This window comes from Pyricularia pennisetigena, chromosome 2, assembly GCF_004337985.1.
Source record: "Pyricularia pennisetigena strain Br36 chromosome 2, whole genome shotgun sequence".
Lineage (NCBI taxonomy): Eukaryota > Fungi > Ascomycota > Sordariomycetes > Magnaporthales > Pyriculariaceae > Pyricularia > Pyricularia pennisetigena.
The window spans coordinates 7,436,639-7,453,872 of NC_043741.1; the positions used below are offsets into that span (position 1 = coordinate 7,436,639).

Sequence of the window (17,234 nt, forward strand, 5' to 3'; positions counted from 1 at the left end):
TTATCAGTATGTGGGCGCACTGTACGCATTCGTTCAAGCACGTCGTTGGATGATTCGACACTAATTAATGTACGCAAATACGGGCGATCACTAAGGCTAGCATTGGCATTATACCGCTGGCACGGGCCGCTACCCTGCAAATCGTTCCAGTAGAAGCTCAACCCTTCTCACCGGCCACCCGAGCCGGTCCAAGAGGGTGGGCAGCCCCCACCCTCCCACATGAGCTGACGTGGGATTATGTGAGATTGCGTGATATTGTTCCATGTCTGCATAATGGCAGAATGTCACGGCATATATTATACATGATATCTGGTTGAGATAAGGCATGCTTGCTGGATCAATCGCTGTATTGACGAACAAACCAAAGGGCAGCGAGTAGTAAATCCACCTATCTTGGATCCGCGCCCATACTAGTTATATTTTATTCTTTACTCGCAAGCCGTAACCAAAGCCTCAGAAGAGGAAGGTCGCATTGTGGTTAAGCCACTGTGGATTATACGTCCTTCACAAGGTTGTGAAACGTAATAACTCTATGATACCCATGCCTCAACGGCGCAAATTCCAGGTCGCTCCGGTACGGTACTTTGGCTGGCCCCGGCTCGTTTCAGCCGACAGACAGTTCGCTTGAACGGCACCAATTGCTGCTTTCGAAGGCCGGCCCAGAACCCGTCGCACTGCAGCAGCGCCAAGGAAAAACCTGGCCCTGAAGGTTGGGCGGGTTCGGTTAAGCCACGAGTGTATGCTGTCATTTATAGTAGTCGTGTTTTTATTCAAGTTTTCTTTCCCTCTCTCGTTGTGCACGTCCTGCATGTCATGAATAATATCCTTTCTTTTTGCAAGTGAGAATTTGTATTTCCATTCCTGGCTTTATTTTTTAATAACAAAAAAAAAAAAAAAAAAAAGCCAATATTCTCTCCCTCCCCCATTTTCTTGCTTTTCTTCCTTCGCCCAGCTTCCAGTCTCGCAGAATGGAATTTCTTCGCCGTCTCTTTTGGGCAAAGACCTCTCCAACCTGGGAGACCGATGAAGTCTTCCCACTCACTCTCATTGATAACCTCGCAGCAGCACGTAACGTCGTTCTAAGCGAGAGCCTTCGGTTCGACCAAGCACTGGACGCCACCATATTAAGCGCCGGCTTGACGGAGTTGATCCATAAGAATGGCGATTGGAGGAAGCTGGGTGGTCGGCTTCGGTTGCGAGTAGGTTCGCATGGCGGTCATACACACCTTTTCTTTTCTTTTCTTTTTTTGCCGATCTTGCCCATTTTTTCTTTTACCATTACCCCAGAAACACGCAAAAGCTGTTGCTAATCGCTGCGATGTCGCCAAGCAAGCCCGATGGATCTCTCGAGATACACGTGCCAAGAGAGTTCACAGAGGAGCGTCCTGCTTTTCACTTCACTAGCCAGACATTCGATATCGCCATTGAGGAACACGCTCTTGACAGTCAATTGCCCAAGCTGACTGATGGTCCTTCGTTACAACCCGGGCCAGCCAGCTTCGACCGATTGAACCCTATCCCAGACAAACCCAGCAAGTTGGACGACTACATTTACAGCGACCGCCCGATCCTCAGGCTGCACGTCACGTCTTTCACCAACTCATCCATCGTCACTCTCATCTGGTCGCACGTCGTCTTTGGCGGTGGCGGGATGAAGCAGCTCATCGCAGCCTGGTCAAAAGTGCTGCACGGCCGCCAGGAGGTGCCGCCACTGCTGGGCGCTCACAAAGACGTCCTAGCTCACGTCGGGACCAACGCCGACGCGGCAGCACCGTTCCTCCTCGGTCCGAGCGAGATCAAACGTTGGGGTTTGGTCAAGCTGGTTTTTGGTCTTTTGTGGGAGCTGTGGCGACATCCTACAGTAGAGACTCGGGCTATGTATTTACCCAGAGGATTTGTCTCACAGCTAAGGCAGGCATGTCTGCGGGAGCTCCGAGCCGTCTACAGACAAGATCCGGCCGCGTTCATCAGCGAGGGCGACGTCCTGGAGGCCTGGTGCTCGCGGTTCGTGGCCCGAGCACGTGGCGATGAGAAACCCGTCCTCATAATGAACGCCATCGACGTCAGAGATCGACTGACTGCGCCCTGGGGCGTCGGGGGAGTATACGTGCAGAACACGGCCGTCTGCACATGGACCTCGGTGACGGCCGAAGGCTTGTTGAGGCGACCCCTTGGCGAGCTAGCGTACACGATACGGCGCAGCATTCAGGAGTTGGCCACGGACGAGCAGCTCCGCGCCCAGCTGCGCATCTTCCGATCGCTGGGACACACAAAGATGATTCCGCTCTTTGGAGACCCGGGCTCTCGCGTCATGAACTTTTCCAATTTCACAAAGTTTGACCTTTTTGAAGTTGCCGACCTCGGCCCGGCTGTGATTTCACCGTCGTCGCCGACCAGGTCCGACGCCTCTGCCTGTCCTACAGGGAAGCCGGTTTATATGCACTGCGGAGCTGTGGGCGACAGCTGGACGCTCAGAAATTGTTTCAACATCACTGGAAAGGATTGGGATGGCAGCTACTGGATCACCGCCCATCTTTATCCCGAGGACTGGGCCAAGCTGGAGGAGTACATGCAGCAGACCCAGCAGCGCATCGGCGAGCAGATGGCATGATTGTGGGCTGTCATGGGAGCATCCAGATCCCATCAAGTCTAGTCCGTAGTTTGAAGCAGAGTTTTGGCTGCTAGCCACCGCTCACATACGGCTGTTTTCTATGCAGTGACAATTAACGCACCACTCAAATATGGCGTCGGGCTAATTCGGCGAATGGACTACACCAAGATGATTCATGTTTCATGATAGCACATTGTCATTTGCACGGGTTGGTCTTTTCAGTTTACTTACGAATCATAAACGAAACTGGTAGCGAAAGCTAAGCGACTGGTGAATACTGTTTAAACGAATGTCACCAGAACTGAAGGGTGGGTAAGCGTCGCCGACGTAAGTGGTGCTGTCTCTTAGGCCCATTTCTGTCCCGTCGGCTGAACCTAGGGTCAAAAAATATAAACCTAGATATACGTCAGTAAACGAATACAGGTTAGAGCTGGAACAAATGGATACTTTAGCGTGGATGCGATAAAACTGTGAAAGGAGTCGGGTGGAGGTTCTAAACAGAGCATTATTTAAATGAAGATCGGATGATAATAAAAAGCTTCTACCTATTTCAAGTGCTAGCTTACCTCTTCTAGGTTGCCGTCAAAGATGATAGGTTTCCCTACTTGTACCATAGTATACAGCAGTATTGCTAGCTAAGAAGTTTTTAAATATATATTTATCTATGCTTATAAAATTCTATGAAACTGTGACATGGTCAAAGCTAAAATAGAAGGCCAGAAAAATCGAGATGAGAGAAAAGTGTAGTCTAAATGAACAGAGAAAAAGAAAAACAAATCGGGTGTTTCAAATCCAAAGCTGAAATTTACCAACTTAGGCCGCCGACCTTTTCGGGCGACAACTTTCCTGCGGATTTCTAAATACAGTTTTCTGGGCTTTACTGGGACCGCTTGGACGAACACATGATGTTTTCAAAGCTCCCAAGAAAAAATCCAGATTGCATGGTAGCTAAAGATAATAAACAGGTACGGGATGGTGAGCATGTTCTCAGCGCCACGCCACAACATTAAGCTTCTCTGAATCAAACAATACCTTGTTACCGTTATTGATACTAACTAGTCTCAGCCTAATTGCAGCTAAGATACACAGGCTAACGCTTATAAAGGCTCAAGATGATTCTAAGAATTAACCAAGCATTTGTTTTAATTTTTAAATGTGAAACACTACACAACAACAAACTTTTCCGAATGAAACTACTGAGCTATGAGTACTCTGCACGGTTCTCTGCAAAGCATCCCATTCTGTGGACGAGAGGCACAGCATCAACTCAATACTTTGCTGCTCAAGCGCTTAATAAGCATCGTTGTCTAAAAGTGCTCACTTCATGCTGGTGAGCCAAACAGATTGGATCTGCGTCAGCCACCCCGAGTCCGAACAGGCCTAACCTGAGCTTGGCACTCCGAGTCCGAATGATGCAGATCTCTCAAAAATTCGGGATCAAGGCGGTTCAAGAGTCTCCGGGGAAGTAGGTGCAATTGATCACAAGATTCCAAGTGCATCGTCGTCCAGGCCTGAAGGCGACCTATCAATGAAAAGGGGGCTGGGACTTGGTTTCCAAGTAATGTACGTTCAGAGTATACCTCGACTGACAATCACTTGAAGCCAGTGATTGATTCGCCTGCTTATTTCGTGCTCCTTTCTTTTCCGCTCAAGAAAGTGGATTTGAGAACCTGATTTCGCGAGTGCAATATGGCATCATGGCATCACAAACAGCATATGCCAAACCTGCAAGGCAGAATCGCCTTCGTGACGGGTGGGAAGTAAGTCCGTCTAAGCTGCTGCGTACAGAAAACGGTGGGAATAGCGCATCACCACTTGAGGGATCCAACTTTCTTTTTTTTTTTTTTTTTTTTTTTTTTTTAAGCTGACCTTTTTGACATTACAGCGCAGGCATCGGCTACCATACCGTGGTCTTCCTTGCCAAGGCAGGCGCCAAAGTGTACTTTGGAGCTCGGTCAATCTCGAGAGCCGAGGCGGCCTGCGAGAGGATGTATCGAGAGAACCCCAGCTTGCGGCGTGGGCAGGTCAACTGGTTGCAGGTGGACATGGCCGCCATGAAGAGCGTCCTTGCCGCCTGCGATGAGCTCCGCGCCGCCGAGTCGAAGCTGCACCTCCTGATTCACAACGCCGCTCATGAAGGGACAGAGCCATCCAAGATGGCAGACTCGGGGATCCAGATCACAATGCAGACCAAGTAGAGGCTCCCCCGCGGACTTGATGTGCATTTTGGTTCTTGTTGCTGGTTCTTCCACAAGACATTTCTTTTTACCCGCTGACTTCCTTGCTGTGATGTAGTTATTTGGCCGTTTTCGCCATGACACAAGAACTTCAGCCAATGCTCAGAGCGGCTGCTTCCGAGAAGGGATCCGATGTTCGCATCATCAACGTATGTTTTGTCATTGACTGATCCCTGTTCTGCCTATTTCTGAAAAAAAGAAAAAGCAGTAAAGCCATGCAATCGGGGGGATTGGTAGGCATTCCACGCAAGCGCAAAGCTGACATGGCCCAACGTCTGCTCGACAAAAAAAAAAAAAAAAAAAAAAAAAAAAACAGGTGACCTCCAACGCGCCATCTTTAACGCACTCGGAGCATTGGCGACCCGACTTTTCCGACCCTCATGGCGGGGACATTTTGTATCCCGCCGGCCGGGCCGACGGCTTCATGGCTGCCATGCGGAGATACAGTGTGTCCAAGATAGCCATGAACCTGCTGACCTCGGAACTGCAGTCCCGCTACGACCGAGAGGGTGTGCCTATAATGGTCATGTCCGTCTGTCCCGGGGCCGTATGGACGCCAGGAACCAAACGTGCCGTACCCTGGTACCTCCTGCCGCTCTCCTACTTCAGTAGCTACAGTGAGGTTGAAGGTCCCAGGCCGGTGCTGTTTGCCGCGGTGTCTGACGAAGTTCGCCTGCAGAGGATGTATTTCAAGGGGCAATTCATCAGTAGAACCCACCTAGTGATCAAGGGCCACCCCGTCACTTATGATGCTGTAGCAGGTCAGCAGCTGTGGTCCGCTTCTGAGGCGTTGGTTGACGAATTCAAACGGAAAAAAGACCGATGATAAACACTGTCAGGCTGGTTGTTCATAATGAATAGAGATAATAAACAGACTGGAGCGCGTGGGATTCTGTGCATTCCACGTCATACGTGGCAGTTTTCGGGAGAATCAGAATGTGAGAATGCGCTCATATCCAGATGCAGACCTCACTTTAAGACTACACATGCAGGCAAGGTTAGGTAAATCTTGTGGGTTGGTCTGTTTGCTTGTGCTGTCCGTTGATGTAGGCTGCCGACTAGGATCCTGGTAGGGTTATTGAGCCTGCGTGGGCACTGTTTCGGTAGGTCTGTGTGAGAAGTACCGAGACTGAAGGGGCAAAAGACGGCGGTTTGTATGGCTACCAAGAAAGAATCTCAAGCAGGTACCTAGTATGGAGATGGAGCAACCTGGACTATCCCAACGACCAGTGATCGGGGCTCTGAGCTTTTAGGAGGATAGAGCAGCACCAAATCAACATTCCGCTCAGGCTTGTTTGTGTCAGATTCCCCAACGCAGCCCGCTCAGCGTCCCAAGTAGCACCGTCTGGACGCCATTGATGCGGGACTTGAGTTTCGACTCCTGAGTTAAAGCCTCCACTTTCAACTCTTCGCAGCCGCAGGCAATACTTGCCAGAACCCAGTCGTAGCCCCATCCGCTGCAATCTTTGTACCAAAGCCACCTTGTGTGGTCAAGCACAGACCAAGGCCTCTATTTTTCTAACAAGTTGCTATTATATTTTCGCTGTCTTAGTCTATCTTATGCTTGCATGTAGCAGTCATTTGACCCGGCACCTTTACCGGCAGGACCACTAAGGGGAGCGACTGGATTACATTGTTCTTATAAAGACTTCTGGGGCCTCACGACTGTTGGCTTCATTTCCATCCAGACATCCACGATCTGCGGCAATACAATGACCAGATTTCCGCCTAGACATATTTTGAGGCGCCGAGTTGCTATGATGAGTCCCGGGTACTGCATTTCACGCGGCTTGAAGGCGAACAGAGTTGAACCTATAGTGAAGAGCGCGGTTATACAAGAATAAAACAAGAAATTGGTGCATTTCAGCTTGCGGTTTGCGAGTGTGCAAGCTGCGCAGTTGAAGTGGATGCGGAATTTCAGGTTTTTCTATCTAGACCCAAGAACTTCGTTTGAAACGTCTAAGCGTAGTGCTGAACCGTTCCCGCCATTAGGTGAAGATTCTACAGGACTTCCCAAGTTCCCATCACCATTTTCATGAGCTGAATGCTGTTCTGGAATTGTCGGAATAAAATGCGTTGAGGTATGAACCGTCATTCAAGTTCAAAGACTGATCGCAAACAATGTCTCTCTGCGGAAATCCACGAGAAAACAAACGAGGAACCGTATATCTCCTTGACCATGATGCCTGCATTAAGCAAGATACATACCCAGGCACCAGCACAAGGCTGCCATGGCACGCAAGACAAGTGCAACAAATCTAGTGACAGCGTGGCGTTTCTTCGCAGTGCCGGGAAAAACATTATGCTACACCTTTAATCTTCCAAAGATCAAGGAAGCTCACATGATTACACCGCATATTCTTCAGGTTTCCCTTGGTTCTGAGGTGTGACGATGACCTGCAGCTTGCCCATGCGCGAAATATGCCGAACAAAGAATCCACCCGCACGGTGGTCGCTCATTGCCTCGTGGCGTGGAAAACGCGACAGGCGTTCCCACCAGTATTACCCTTGAGGCAGTCGAGGCAGCCATACCACCATCTGTTGCGTGAGGCTAAGCTCTCGGCAATGAAATTTTTCAGCAGCTTTTCCGGTGGAGAGCTGGCAGCAGTTGCGCATCCGCTTCCCGTGCAAGTGCCCTCCTGCACGCTGGGAGTAAGGGCATTGTTCCATGCGTTGCCCCAGCCTCTGCCCCTTCCCCTGCCCCTGCCCCTCGCAGAAGCCCTGTAGCTCCCACCCCCCCTCGCCGACGTGATGCCGTTCGTGGCCGCGCTACTGTTCGTAGACGAGACGCTGTTCTCGACTGCGGCGTTGAGATCTGCAAAGACGCTCCAAAGATCCATGAGCCCCTTCCGAGCAAACTCGTCGTAGCTGATGCCCAAGAGCTTGTGTTTTGTCAAGGTCCGTATGTACCGGAGTATCTCTTTGTTACCCTCAGGGCAGTCTTGGCCGATATGTGGCCATTGTTCCATGTCGAAGGGCAAAAGCATCACATCATGATAGTTCCGCACAATAGCTGCTCGTCTCTTGTTGAGTTCATCTGTTTTTTTTTTTTTTTTTTTTTTTTTTGAGTTTTTGAGTTTTTGAGTTTTTGACGGTTCAGTCTTAATGAATACGCACTTGTTGGGCAGGCGAACGATCAAGGCGCCAGACTTACTGATGATCTTGGCCGGCAGGAGAGGATTGTTGATCAAGAGCTGTGTACCAGTTTTGTCCCCAACTATCGGTCCTTTATTGTAGAGCAGAATTTGCCAGGCAAGCTCGTTGAACTCTTGTGCCAGATCCGCTAGGTAGGCAAAAAGAAACAAGCGGCTGAAGTCCTCATTGATGTCTGTCTTGCTCATAGCCTCTCGGTGTGTATGCAGCCAAGTGCTTCCACAGAACCGAAGGATGGGAGTACATTGATACTTGTCACAGAGGACAGCCAGTATTTCCATTAGTTTCAGACTTGGAGTGGGCATTTGAAGTTTGAAGTGCAACACTTTGCACAGGATCAACATGGCATTGACATTGTCCGCTGGCAGGGACAAAGGACAGGCAACTCCATCTGCAAAGTCACAACATTAGCAACGCCTTAATTCGACATGGAAAATCTGGGTGAACTTACTGCTGCGAGCTGTCGCGTAGTTGCTGCCTTCTTTGAAAGGTCCATGCACAAGCGACCTGAAGACTGCCGAGGCGGTGACCAGAGGATAGGAAGAGACGCGAATCTCAACAACATAATCTTTCTTCTTGGCATTGAGGCTGATGAGACCGGCAAATGGCATCGGGGCGCTCGCCATGATCGACTTGTCAAAAGTACGGGGCCCCTTGAGGACCAGCAGCAGGTCGCCATCCGGATCGATATCGATGCGCTCCACATCTTTCTCTTGCGATTCCATAGGGAACGTGTGACGATAACAAGGATGAAATTAATCGAGTTGTGTCAAAGTCCCACCTAGAATTGGCAAATTTCCATGGGGACTGTTTTTGGAAGGAAAAGAAGTAGGCAGGCAGTTGACCGGCGGTACAGATAAACGTGACGATAGCGAGGATGAAATGTCGAGTAATGTCAAAGTTCCACCTGAGGCAGGTGATATTTATGAGGACTGTTACCACAAAAGGAGATACAAGATTCGCAATGTTTGAGGGAATAACAGTTGTCAGTAAGGAAGAAAAAGAGGAATTGGCAGTTGACCTACGTGCAAGTGGCGTGGATCCAGTTTCAACACAAAATTTAGTCCGAAATGGGAGCAGCTACTCCGCCAGGAACTGATCAAAAAGTGAGGGCAACCTGAGGTCAAGGTCAAAACAAGGTGCGGACAACGGACGCAAAGGAGATCATTAGAAAGCAAGATTATGACTATGGAATTCAATTTGATTTAAGAACAAAAACATAAAATATTCATTCACACAATGAACACAACTCTTTCTACTTATATAAACAGAATGCTTCGACCGACCGACTCTCACCAGTATTCAATCTACATCAAAACAGCCGCAGCACCAACGACCGCCGACAAAACGACGACGCCAGCGCCAAAGGCACCATCAAATGCAGCACCCCAGCCGGCGCCAACCCTCAAAGCGCCGGCGGCGTTCTTACCGCCGCCGCTGCCGCCAGACGCGGCTGCGCTGCTAGCGGCCGACAGCACGCTGGTGCAGGTGCTGTCCGCCTTGGGGCTCGAGACCACTGAAGCCTGGCCCTTGAAGTCGCAGGCACTGGCGGACTTGCCCTGGTTGTTGTAGTAGGCGTTGAGCGCGTTGCCCAGCTTCTCGGTGGCGTTGCACATCGAGTAGAGGCCGTAAGTGCCGGTGGAAGCGTCCGTCTTGATGCCGTCGCAGGCCTTGGAGTCCATGCCGCAGACGGTGCCGAAGAGCGAACCGACCGACTTGGCGTCCGAGGCGATCTTGGCCGAAGGCACGCACGAAAGGGACTGGTACATGCACGAGCAGACCGTCGTGTTGGGCGACGGCGGCAGCTTCTCGGCAGCCTTCCACTTGTCACCAACGGCGGGGCATGCGCGTGCCGTGTTGGTGGGCTGGTACGAGTTCATGGCAGTGCCCGTTGGGTAGCCAGACTGGGCGATCTGGGTGGCCAGAGCACCAAAGTCCTTCATGGTAGTGACCGAGTTGCCGGAGAGGGAGACAAGACCTGATTTCAGGATAGACATGTCAGTCAGCATTTGACGTTGACGGGACTTGTTGATGGAATGGGAAGCACGAGATCAAAAGTAACATACCATAGTCGTTCTGCTCCTGGAAGTATTCGTACACGATGCCGCCAGACCAGACCTTGTTCATGTCATTGCTGTAGAGGGCCCCAGTCTCCTGGAAGATACGCGCGGCGGCACCGCCGGGGTTCTGGCAACCATACTCGGAGAAGAAGACGGGAACGGAGTAGTCCTGGAAGAACTTGGTCCTCTCCTCGTAGCCACTGGCCTGGAAGGTGCTCTTGCCGCACCATTCGTAAATGTTGTAGCCCCAAAAGTCGACCGACTCCTCGGACTTTCCGCAGTTGAAATAGTTGGCCAGGTTGTCCCTCGTGCCGGCGTCGTCATTGGTCGCATAGCCAACGCCCAACCAGCGGCCCAGGTTCTTGCTCTTGATGTATGCCTTGGAGTCACGCACCGCCGCCTTGATGAACGCCGAGGCCTGGGTGTTGGTGGCGTTGTTGGTGACCTCGTTACCGGCGAAGAAGCCGAGCGTGTTCTGGAACTTGGACAGGTTGTCGATGACGCCCGTGTACCTCGCAAGCAGCGACACGTCCCAAGAGGGCGAGTCACGCTCTACCGAAATGTCGGGGGCGCTGAGGTCGGCGATAACGTAGATGCCAGCATCGTCGAGGATCTTCATGCAGGTGGTATGGTCTTTCTTGGGGTCAATCGCGTAGACGCGGATGACGTTGGTGCCGAGTTTGCTGAGCAGCGGAGCGTCTCGGCGGCAGCTGGCCTCATCTGCGAGCGGATCGTTGACGTTTGCCGACGTCGCGTCGCCCTGGCCGTTGACGTTGACGCCCTGCTGGTACGCCACGCCGCGAATGTAGAACTGCGTCCCATTCTTGAAGAAAAGGTACTGACCTTTGGCCGTGATGGGCTCGGTCGCTGCGGCTGCAGCAGATGCAAGTTGCAAGACGCCCAGCGCCTTGGCGAGTTTAATGAAACCCATTTCGGGGGTGGGAGGGGGAAAATGATTGTGGCGGGCTGTAGTAGCACAGGGCGACTTGACCCTTTGGTTTGAAGCTGGGTCTGGGCGTGTGAATGGGGTCAATTCTCTTGGCGCCAATGCGGGAAGTAACTACCGGATTGTCTTGGCCGGCCTGGGGAATGCTTGTTGCCGGCAGGGGCTTGAAATTGAGACTTCTTTTGCGAGAGAGAAAAAAAAAAGAAGAAAACCAAACGAGGGACGTGAAGGAGGTGGGCAAATGGAAGTAGAAATCAACCGATTAATAAGTCCAACGAATGTCGGTCGGTTTTAATTGCAGTAAACAGTAAAAAGGATGGAATGGAGTTGAAAGAGCAAGAGAAGGGACGAAAAGGAACTGGAAACGGGATTTCTACCTCTCACACTCCAAGTGGGTTTGCCTCGACCGACGCTGTTAGGTCCATCCAGGCTGCCTTAGTCATCTAATCCCCAGAATATTTCACACTGGGCAACCCGTCCTGATCAGATAGTCCCGGGTAAAGGTTGGTCGCCCAGAAATCGTACCTCAAACCGGAAGGGAACAGGATCAGTGCACAGTGCAACCCAGGGGAGACGCGCTACGGCATGATGAACGCAGGTTCAGGGGGAGGGGACTGTCTCGGGACATCCTGTTTTTAACGGGGCGCAAATTTCACCAAACGGCTCCAACCCTCTGCCAACTGGTCGACGGTTCGACGGGGATCCCAATGTCAATCGGCTGGTTTGGTCCCTGGCCCAACCTTGCAAAAATTAGCGTGGAGGCGCCTGAGATAAACCCGGCCCATTCCCTCAGCGCAAAAGACGTCGCGCGCCTTATGGACAAGGGATGACGCGGCTCCATTGTAAAACGTCAACACGACGATGTGCCTCGTTTAAAAGCGGGGCTGTTATTTTAAGACGCAAAGAATCTTGGCAGCTGTTGGAATCACCAACAAGGTTTTCCAAGAGGATGTTTTCCGATCCTACAGTAATCGGCCAACTTGGGAAAGGTTTTGAATGTTATTGCGACTGATCAAAATTTACACGTTTATAGATGAATTGAGGGATTGATCTATCCAAATTTCGCCAATTCATATTTTGAAAAGAGTCGTCGCCATGTCTGGCACTCGATGCAACTTACTCAGGGGCAATTTTCCTCCCCAGCACACAGCCACAATCGATGTGACAATATCGAGGCAAACAGACGAGGGCCACGTCTGCTCCCAGAAATACGAGTCTTGCAAAAACAAAAACAAAAAAAAAAAAAAAAATACGGTACGTCATCAACCAATAAAGAAAAACCAAATCAGCCTCCATTCACTCCTTCTTCTTGTTCGCCCTGGGCAGGCAGAGCCATAGCATTAGCAGGACAGCAAAAAGCGCAAGGATGATGGGCTGCAGAACCCAGACACCCTTGGCCTGTGCGATGGCTCCGATTGCAAACGGCAGCACCGCGGCACCCGAGCCGCCAAACGCAGCTGCAAATCCAATGGCGCTCACGTGCAGGTGCTTCGGCAGCAGCTTGGTCGCCACCACAATTGCTGCCGGGAATAGTGGGCCGATGAAGAAGCCCTGCAGCGCGACAGCCACAACCGAGACGTAGAACTGCGGCACCAGCCAAAAGACGAGCTGCAACGCCATGACTGGGATGAGGTAGAGCTGCGAGCGTAGGGAATGGGTGTCAGTTACAAACCTAGCAGACCAGAAAACCAGCAAGCAAAAGTCGACCTGACACGACACTGCAGGGAGTGTGATCAAAACTCACAGTCACGGCCAGCTTGACCCCTAGCTTGGGCGTCACAAACCCCAGAACAACCCGTCCAACAACCAGCCCCAGCCAAAAGCCCATGGCAGACATGCCGCTTTCGAATCCCGGCGCATTCCGAATCTCCATCATAAACTTGACGATCCAGCCGCCAATCGCGACCTCCGCGCCGACATAACACAGTAGGAAAATGGAAATCAGCCAAGCAACCCTCGCGTAGCCCTTCTTGAACAGCGCCTCCCGCAGCGCTCCCTTCTGCGGCTCCCCGACGCCGGCGCTGCGCGACAGCGAGTCGCGGTACGCCTGTGCGTTCTGGGGCCAAAACGCCGCGGCGGACGTGGCCAGCTCGAGCCCGGCGAGCCCGATCATGAGGTAGTAGTAGGCGTACCAGGGCTGGCCGAGCCGGGTGATCATGCTGGTGGCGATGAGAGGGGAGACGACGGCGCCGACGCCGTAGAAGCCGTGCAGGAAGCCCAGGATCTCGTTGGCGCGCGCCATGTTGCCGATCCAGGCGTTCCAGGCCGCGTCGACGAGCCCGTTGCCGAACCCGGCCAGGCTGAAGGCCACGACCAGCACCGGGTACGGCGGGTGGCAGGCGATGATGATGTATGCGGCCAGGTGCGCCGAGGGCGAGATGAGCGCCACGCCGCGCTGGCCCCACCACAGGTGCACGTAGTTGTTGATGAGCGCCGAGATGGTGTAGCCGATGAACGGCGACAGGAACACGAGCGACACGACGAGGTAGCTCAGGTTGTAGTACTGCTCCAGGTAAGGGATCAGAGGACCGTAGGCGGCGTCGTTGGCGCCTGCAACGACAAACGCCCAAAAGGCGGCCGCGATGCGCGCAATGTTGCTGCGCGGATGGTTCCAGCGCTGCAGCACCTCGGTGGTCGTCGTGGGATGCGGGAGGTCTTGGTTCCGCTCGGCCAGCGACTCGCTGCTTATGCGCGATGGATTATCGCTCGGCGGGGTTTCGCCCTTCTTTGCGGCGTCTCCAAGGCGGACGCCTTTTCCCCAGCCGTCATCGGCGTCGCCATTGATGCGGTTGCGGTTGGCTTCGGTCGCAAACGGCTGCTGTGGCGGGAGTTCCTGAAGCTCAGTTGACGTGTTTGTGGCCATTGTTGTTGTGACAATCATAGGCGGCGCAAAGCTAAATATGGCCCGGATCTGTGCTCGGGATCAACGAGTTCCGGGCGCCGAAATTGACTTCAATCGAGTCGAGTCTTAAAATATAAAAATTCCATCCACGTCATTCCTGCTGCGCCCATTGGATTTTCCAAAAAGTCTTGGCTGATTTGCACCCTCGGCGCCCTCACCAGCACCCAAGAATTACAAAATCCTCAATTCAGGTGGCTCCGGCCGCCTGGAGAACCAGCGGGGTCTCCACCGCTCTTCCCCCGCGTCCTAGGATTTTTGGCTCTACTGTAATCATTTTTCAGCGTAGTCTCGATTGAATCAGAGGCCCCTTGGCTGCAACGAAAACGGCTAGACCGCAGCGGCAAAACATCGGCTCACCACTCCACCCTATCGGACTCGCAGTTCACTAAGACTTGCCGCCCGGAAAGACGGCGCTCTGGTCCGACAAAAACTCCGCTATGGCGGAGTTGTCCGTTTTGTTCAATCCTCAAGTCATAATGCAAATTCAGAGTCGCAATGGCTCTGGTCTTGGCTTCCAGTCTGTGCCGGCTTTCCTGATGTGTACACCGCCCAAGGCAAAAATCTCATTCGATCACAAGGGTTTTTGGTACAGATGTCCGGCTCGGTATTGCGTCAAGAACCTTGTTGTGGGGCCCAGGCCGCCCGGTGGCTGCTTAGTAGAGTTGTCGGAGTCTCCCATTTGGGAATCGGCCGCCTGTCAAAGGATAGACAAACTTGGGGCGAAAAAGCTAATGTCTAGACGAACCTTGTGTTCTCTGGCTCAAGATCTTTAGTAACGGCCCGCCCAGCTATAATCTGCACCCGCACCGCGATATTTACCAAAGGCTCCTCCCCATGGGAGCTGGGTCTAAAGCCGTCCAGCATCGTCTTCTCAAAAGCCTCTTCACCCCCATTCGTTACACTGCGCAAGATCCGCCATCTTGTGCAGGCCTGGCAGGTAGTAATGCCTGCAGAAGGACTTGGTCGATGACCGATTGAAGTTCCCATCTTTCAACTACGTATTGTACTGCTTTCTGGCATTTTCTCTTTTGTAAACAGCTGTCGAAGCAAAAGGCTAAGGAGCCTACAGTTCCATCGGCGCCGTCACTTAGCCTGTCATGTCTTGTGTGTGGCTACTAGGTGGCTCGGTCCTGGATGATGATGTGTCAAAGCGCGAACTACAGACGCCGGGGCATACCGCTGTTGCGACTGAGAGCAATGATGGCAGGTGAGGCTGCTGTGGCTTGCTGAAGAGTTCGGGTTACTTTGTGTCGATGCTCCAAATTCGGCACAAAGGCCTGTCTATACTGCTTTCCAGTGAAAGAGTTTCATCTGCCTGGTGGTCTCGGCATTGGTCTGGAGCGTCCCGTTCCTGGAGCGGGCTGATAGCAGTATTTGCAAGAGATGAATTTAAAATATCCGACGATGGAGTTTATGCAAACCCCATCCCAACAGCCGCAAGAGTTCGAATATGAGTTTAATACAAGGGAAAAAATAGAAGATTTCTACCCGGGTATAGTTGGCGAATCGTGATATCAAGTAACCATCCTCATCACTTTAAGACACTGATAGTATTAAGACTCAAACAGGGTTGGGAGAACAAAATACCAGATAGATTCCTATATGTCCATGAATATGGTACCACGTATATTAGACGCCAGATAACGGCTCTGGGGAAGCAACGCCCTACCCTGTTCTATCAATGACACCAGATATTGCTGGTGCCATCCGAACCGGCTCTTTAACGTTGTCCATCCCTTTTCAAGCCCTAAGCCACCGTAAAACCCTTGTACAATGCCCCCAGAAATTGCAGTCGATGCCCTCTGCCATCTCTGTACAGACCAGGCAAGCGGACGGATGTGCCCTGGTACCATGTACATTTACCTCAAAACTCCCTTCAAACGCTCCGCCCAGACGCTTGAGCAACTATGTTATGGAAATCCCATCCAGAACACATGCCTGCCAATCCTAGAACGCACACAATATAGCTTTCCATCTGAAAAGTGTTCTTCTTGTCCTTGCTCTCCACGCGACAAACACAAACAGAGCTCCAACTGACCCATTACACAACATTATATCGTCTTCTTTGCGCGCGGGAGCCCCTGCGCCCTCCTGGCCTCCAAGTCGCCCTCTGCCAACCATTTGCTGGCCTTGATAAACTGCACAACATTGATGAACTGCTTGCCCAACATGACGGGGAAGCTGACGATAGCAACAATCCACGGGATGGTAGAGTCCTGGAGCCGTGAAAGGTCAGCAAGTAAATCCGACAGTGGGTGAAGAATATAAGCAGGACAGAAAAGACCATACCATCTTGTTTGCGCGCGCAAGCTCCAAGGCGCCTGCGCTGTAAGGGTTCGTAAAGATTTGCCCCAGGAGAGACGAGTCCACCTCGCGGTTGCCCTTGAGAATCTCCTCGGCCGCGCCAGGCGGGACCTGTCCCAGCAAGGTGGGTGACAGTAGCGGGCTCGAGAATGAGAGGAGATACAGAGCAATAAAGAAAGCTTCGTTGAGGAAGCAAAACACAAAGAGCACGACCTGGACACGGCGGTTAGCGGCGCGGCTACAGAGCCCCAGCCTGTCATAATCTCCTGGATCTCACCTTGTTCGTGTAGTACTGGTTCAAAATCCAGCTCCTCGAACGGTCAACATTCTTGTGGCTTTGGTCCGAGCCTCCCATCGCCAGCGTCGTGTACATATGGATGTAGTGGCTGGCAAAGTCGAGCGAGATGAGACCCTGGAACACAATGGCCCAGCGCGGAAACGCCGAGGATAGAAACACCAACATGCATGCCGTCGTGCAACGGTCCGTCACCATGTCAAGGACGGCGCCGAAGCGCGTCGACTGCTCAAACAGGCGCGCCAAGTAGCCGTCCAGCGCATCGAGGAGGCACGAGATGCTGTACAGCAGTGTGCATGTCCTGGGGTGCAGTGGCATGTAGTAAAGGGAGATGAGCGCGAGTACGACCCGGATATAGCCTGGATGCCCGCAAGACATGCTTTCGTCAGCTGGACGGAATTCTTCTTTTGGAGTGTAGCTGCCGGCGCGACTTACCGATTATGTTTGGCCAAAAGGCGAATATGTTTTCCTTCATCGCGATTCCATCATTCTTCACTAATCCCCCCTGAGCATCTGTGCCGTTGTCGCCGTTGGTGGTGGTCGCTTGTTCGCCGGCGGCAGCCTCCCTGGCGGCCTGCTTTCTTGTCCGCGGTCCTGACATGGCAAAGTAATCGTCTGATCGAAGGGCGTTATTATGCGTCGAGTGGTTCGTCTTCCCTTGTAGGTCGACCACTTGAGGTTGCGGGCCGCGAGATGCAGGGTCTGTGCAGCTGCCGCCCGTGGACC

At 52.3% G+C, this 17,234-nt stretch overlaps 6 protein-coding genes across 6 annotated transcripts; 2 read left to right on the forward strand and 4 right to left on the reverse strand.

Moving 5' to 3' along the window:
* Nucleotides 1–968: 968 nt before the first annotated feature.
* PpBr36_02047 (uncharacterized protein) lies at nucleotides 969–2,611 on the forward strand (the record flags this gene model as incomplete). Its single annotated transcript, XM_029889230.1, has 2 exons — nucleotides 969–1,199; nucleotides 1,334–2,611. 2 exons carry the CDS (start codon nucleotides 969–971, stop codon nucleotides 2,609–2,611), a joined length of 1,509 nt encoding a protein of 502 aa, XP_029750671.1.
* Nucleotides 2,612–4,327: 1,716 nt separating this feature from the next.
* On the forward strand, nucleotides 4,328–5,674 carry PpBr36_02048 (uncharacterized protein; the record flags this gene model as incomplete). Its single annotated transcript, XM_029889231.1, has 4 exons — nucleotides 4,328–4,371; nucleotides 4,497–4,805; nucleotides 4,907–4,997; nucleotides 5,165–5,674. 4 exons carry the CDS (start codon nucleotides 4,328–4,330, stop codon nucleotides 5,672–5,674), a joined length of 954 nt encoding a protein of 317 aa, XP_029750676.1.
* A 1,630-nt stretch (nucleotides 5,675–7,304) lies between these two features.
* Nucleotides 7,305–8,726, reverse strand: PpBr36_02049 (uncharacterized protein; the record flags this gene model as incomplete). The annotated part of the gene is made up of 3 exons (XM_029889232.1): nucleotides 7,305–7,885; nucleotides 8,003–8,392; nucleotides 8,453–8,726. 3 exons carry the CDS (start codon nucleotides 8,724–8,726, stop codon nucleotides 7,305–7,307), a joined length of 1,245 nt encoding a protein of 414 aa, XP_029750677.1.
* A 582-nt stretch (nucleotides 8,727–9,308) lies between these two features.
* PpBr36_02050 (uncharacterized protein) lies at nucleotides 9,309–10,992 on the reverse strand (the record flags this gene model as incomplete). Its single annotated transcript, XM_029889233.1, has 2 exons — nucleotides 9,309–9,979; nucleotides 10,068–10,992. 2 exons carry the CDS (start codon nucleotides 10,990–10,992, stop codon nucleotides 9,309–9,311), a joined length of 1,596 nt encoding a protein of 531 aa, XP_029751785.1.
* A 1,311-nt stretch (nucleotides 10,993–12,303) lies between these two features.
* Nucleotides 12,304–13,870, reverse strand: PpBr36_02051 (uncharacterized protein; the record flags this gene model as incomplete). The annotated part of the gene is made up of 2 exons (XM_029889234.1): nucleotides 12,304–12,645; nucleotides 12,752–13,870. The coding sequence occupies 2 exons, from the start codon at nucleotides 13,868–13,870 to the stop codon at nucleotides 12,304–12,306; spliced, it is 1,461 nt and encodes a 486-aa protein (XP_029751784.1).
* A 2,090-nt stretch (nucleotides 13,871–15,960) lies between these two features.
* On the reverse strand, nucleotides 15,961–17,109 carry PpBr36_02052 (uncharacterized protein; the record flags this gene model as incomplete). Its single annotated transcript, XM_029889235.1, has 4 exons — nucleotides 15,961–16,125; nucleotides 16,199–16,426; nucleotides 16,491–16,867; nucleotides 16,944–17,109. 4 exons carry the CDS (start codon nucleotides 17,107–17,109, stop codon nucleotides 15,961–15,963), a joined length of 936 nt encoding a protein of 311 aa, XP_029751783.1.
* Nucleotides 17,110–17,234: the final 125 nt, after the last annotated feature.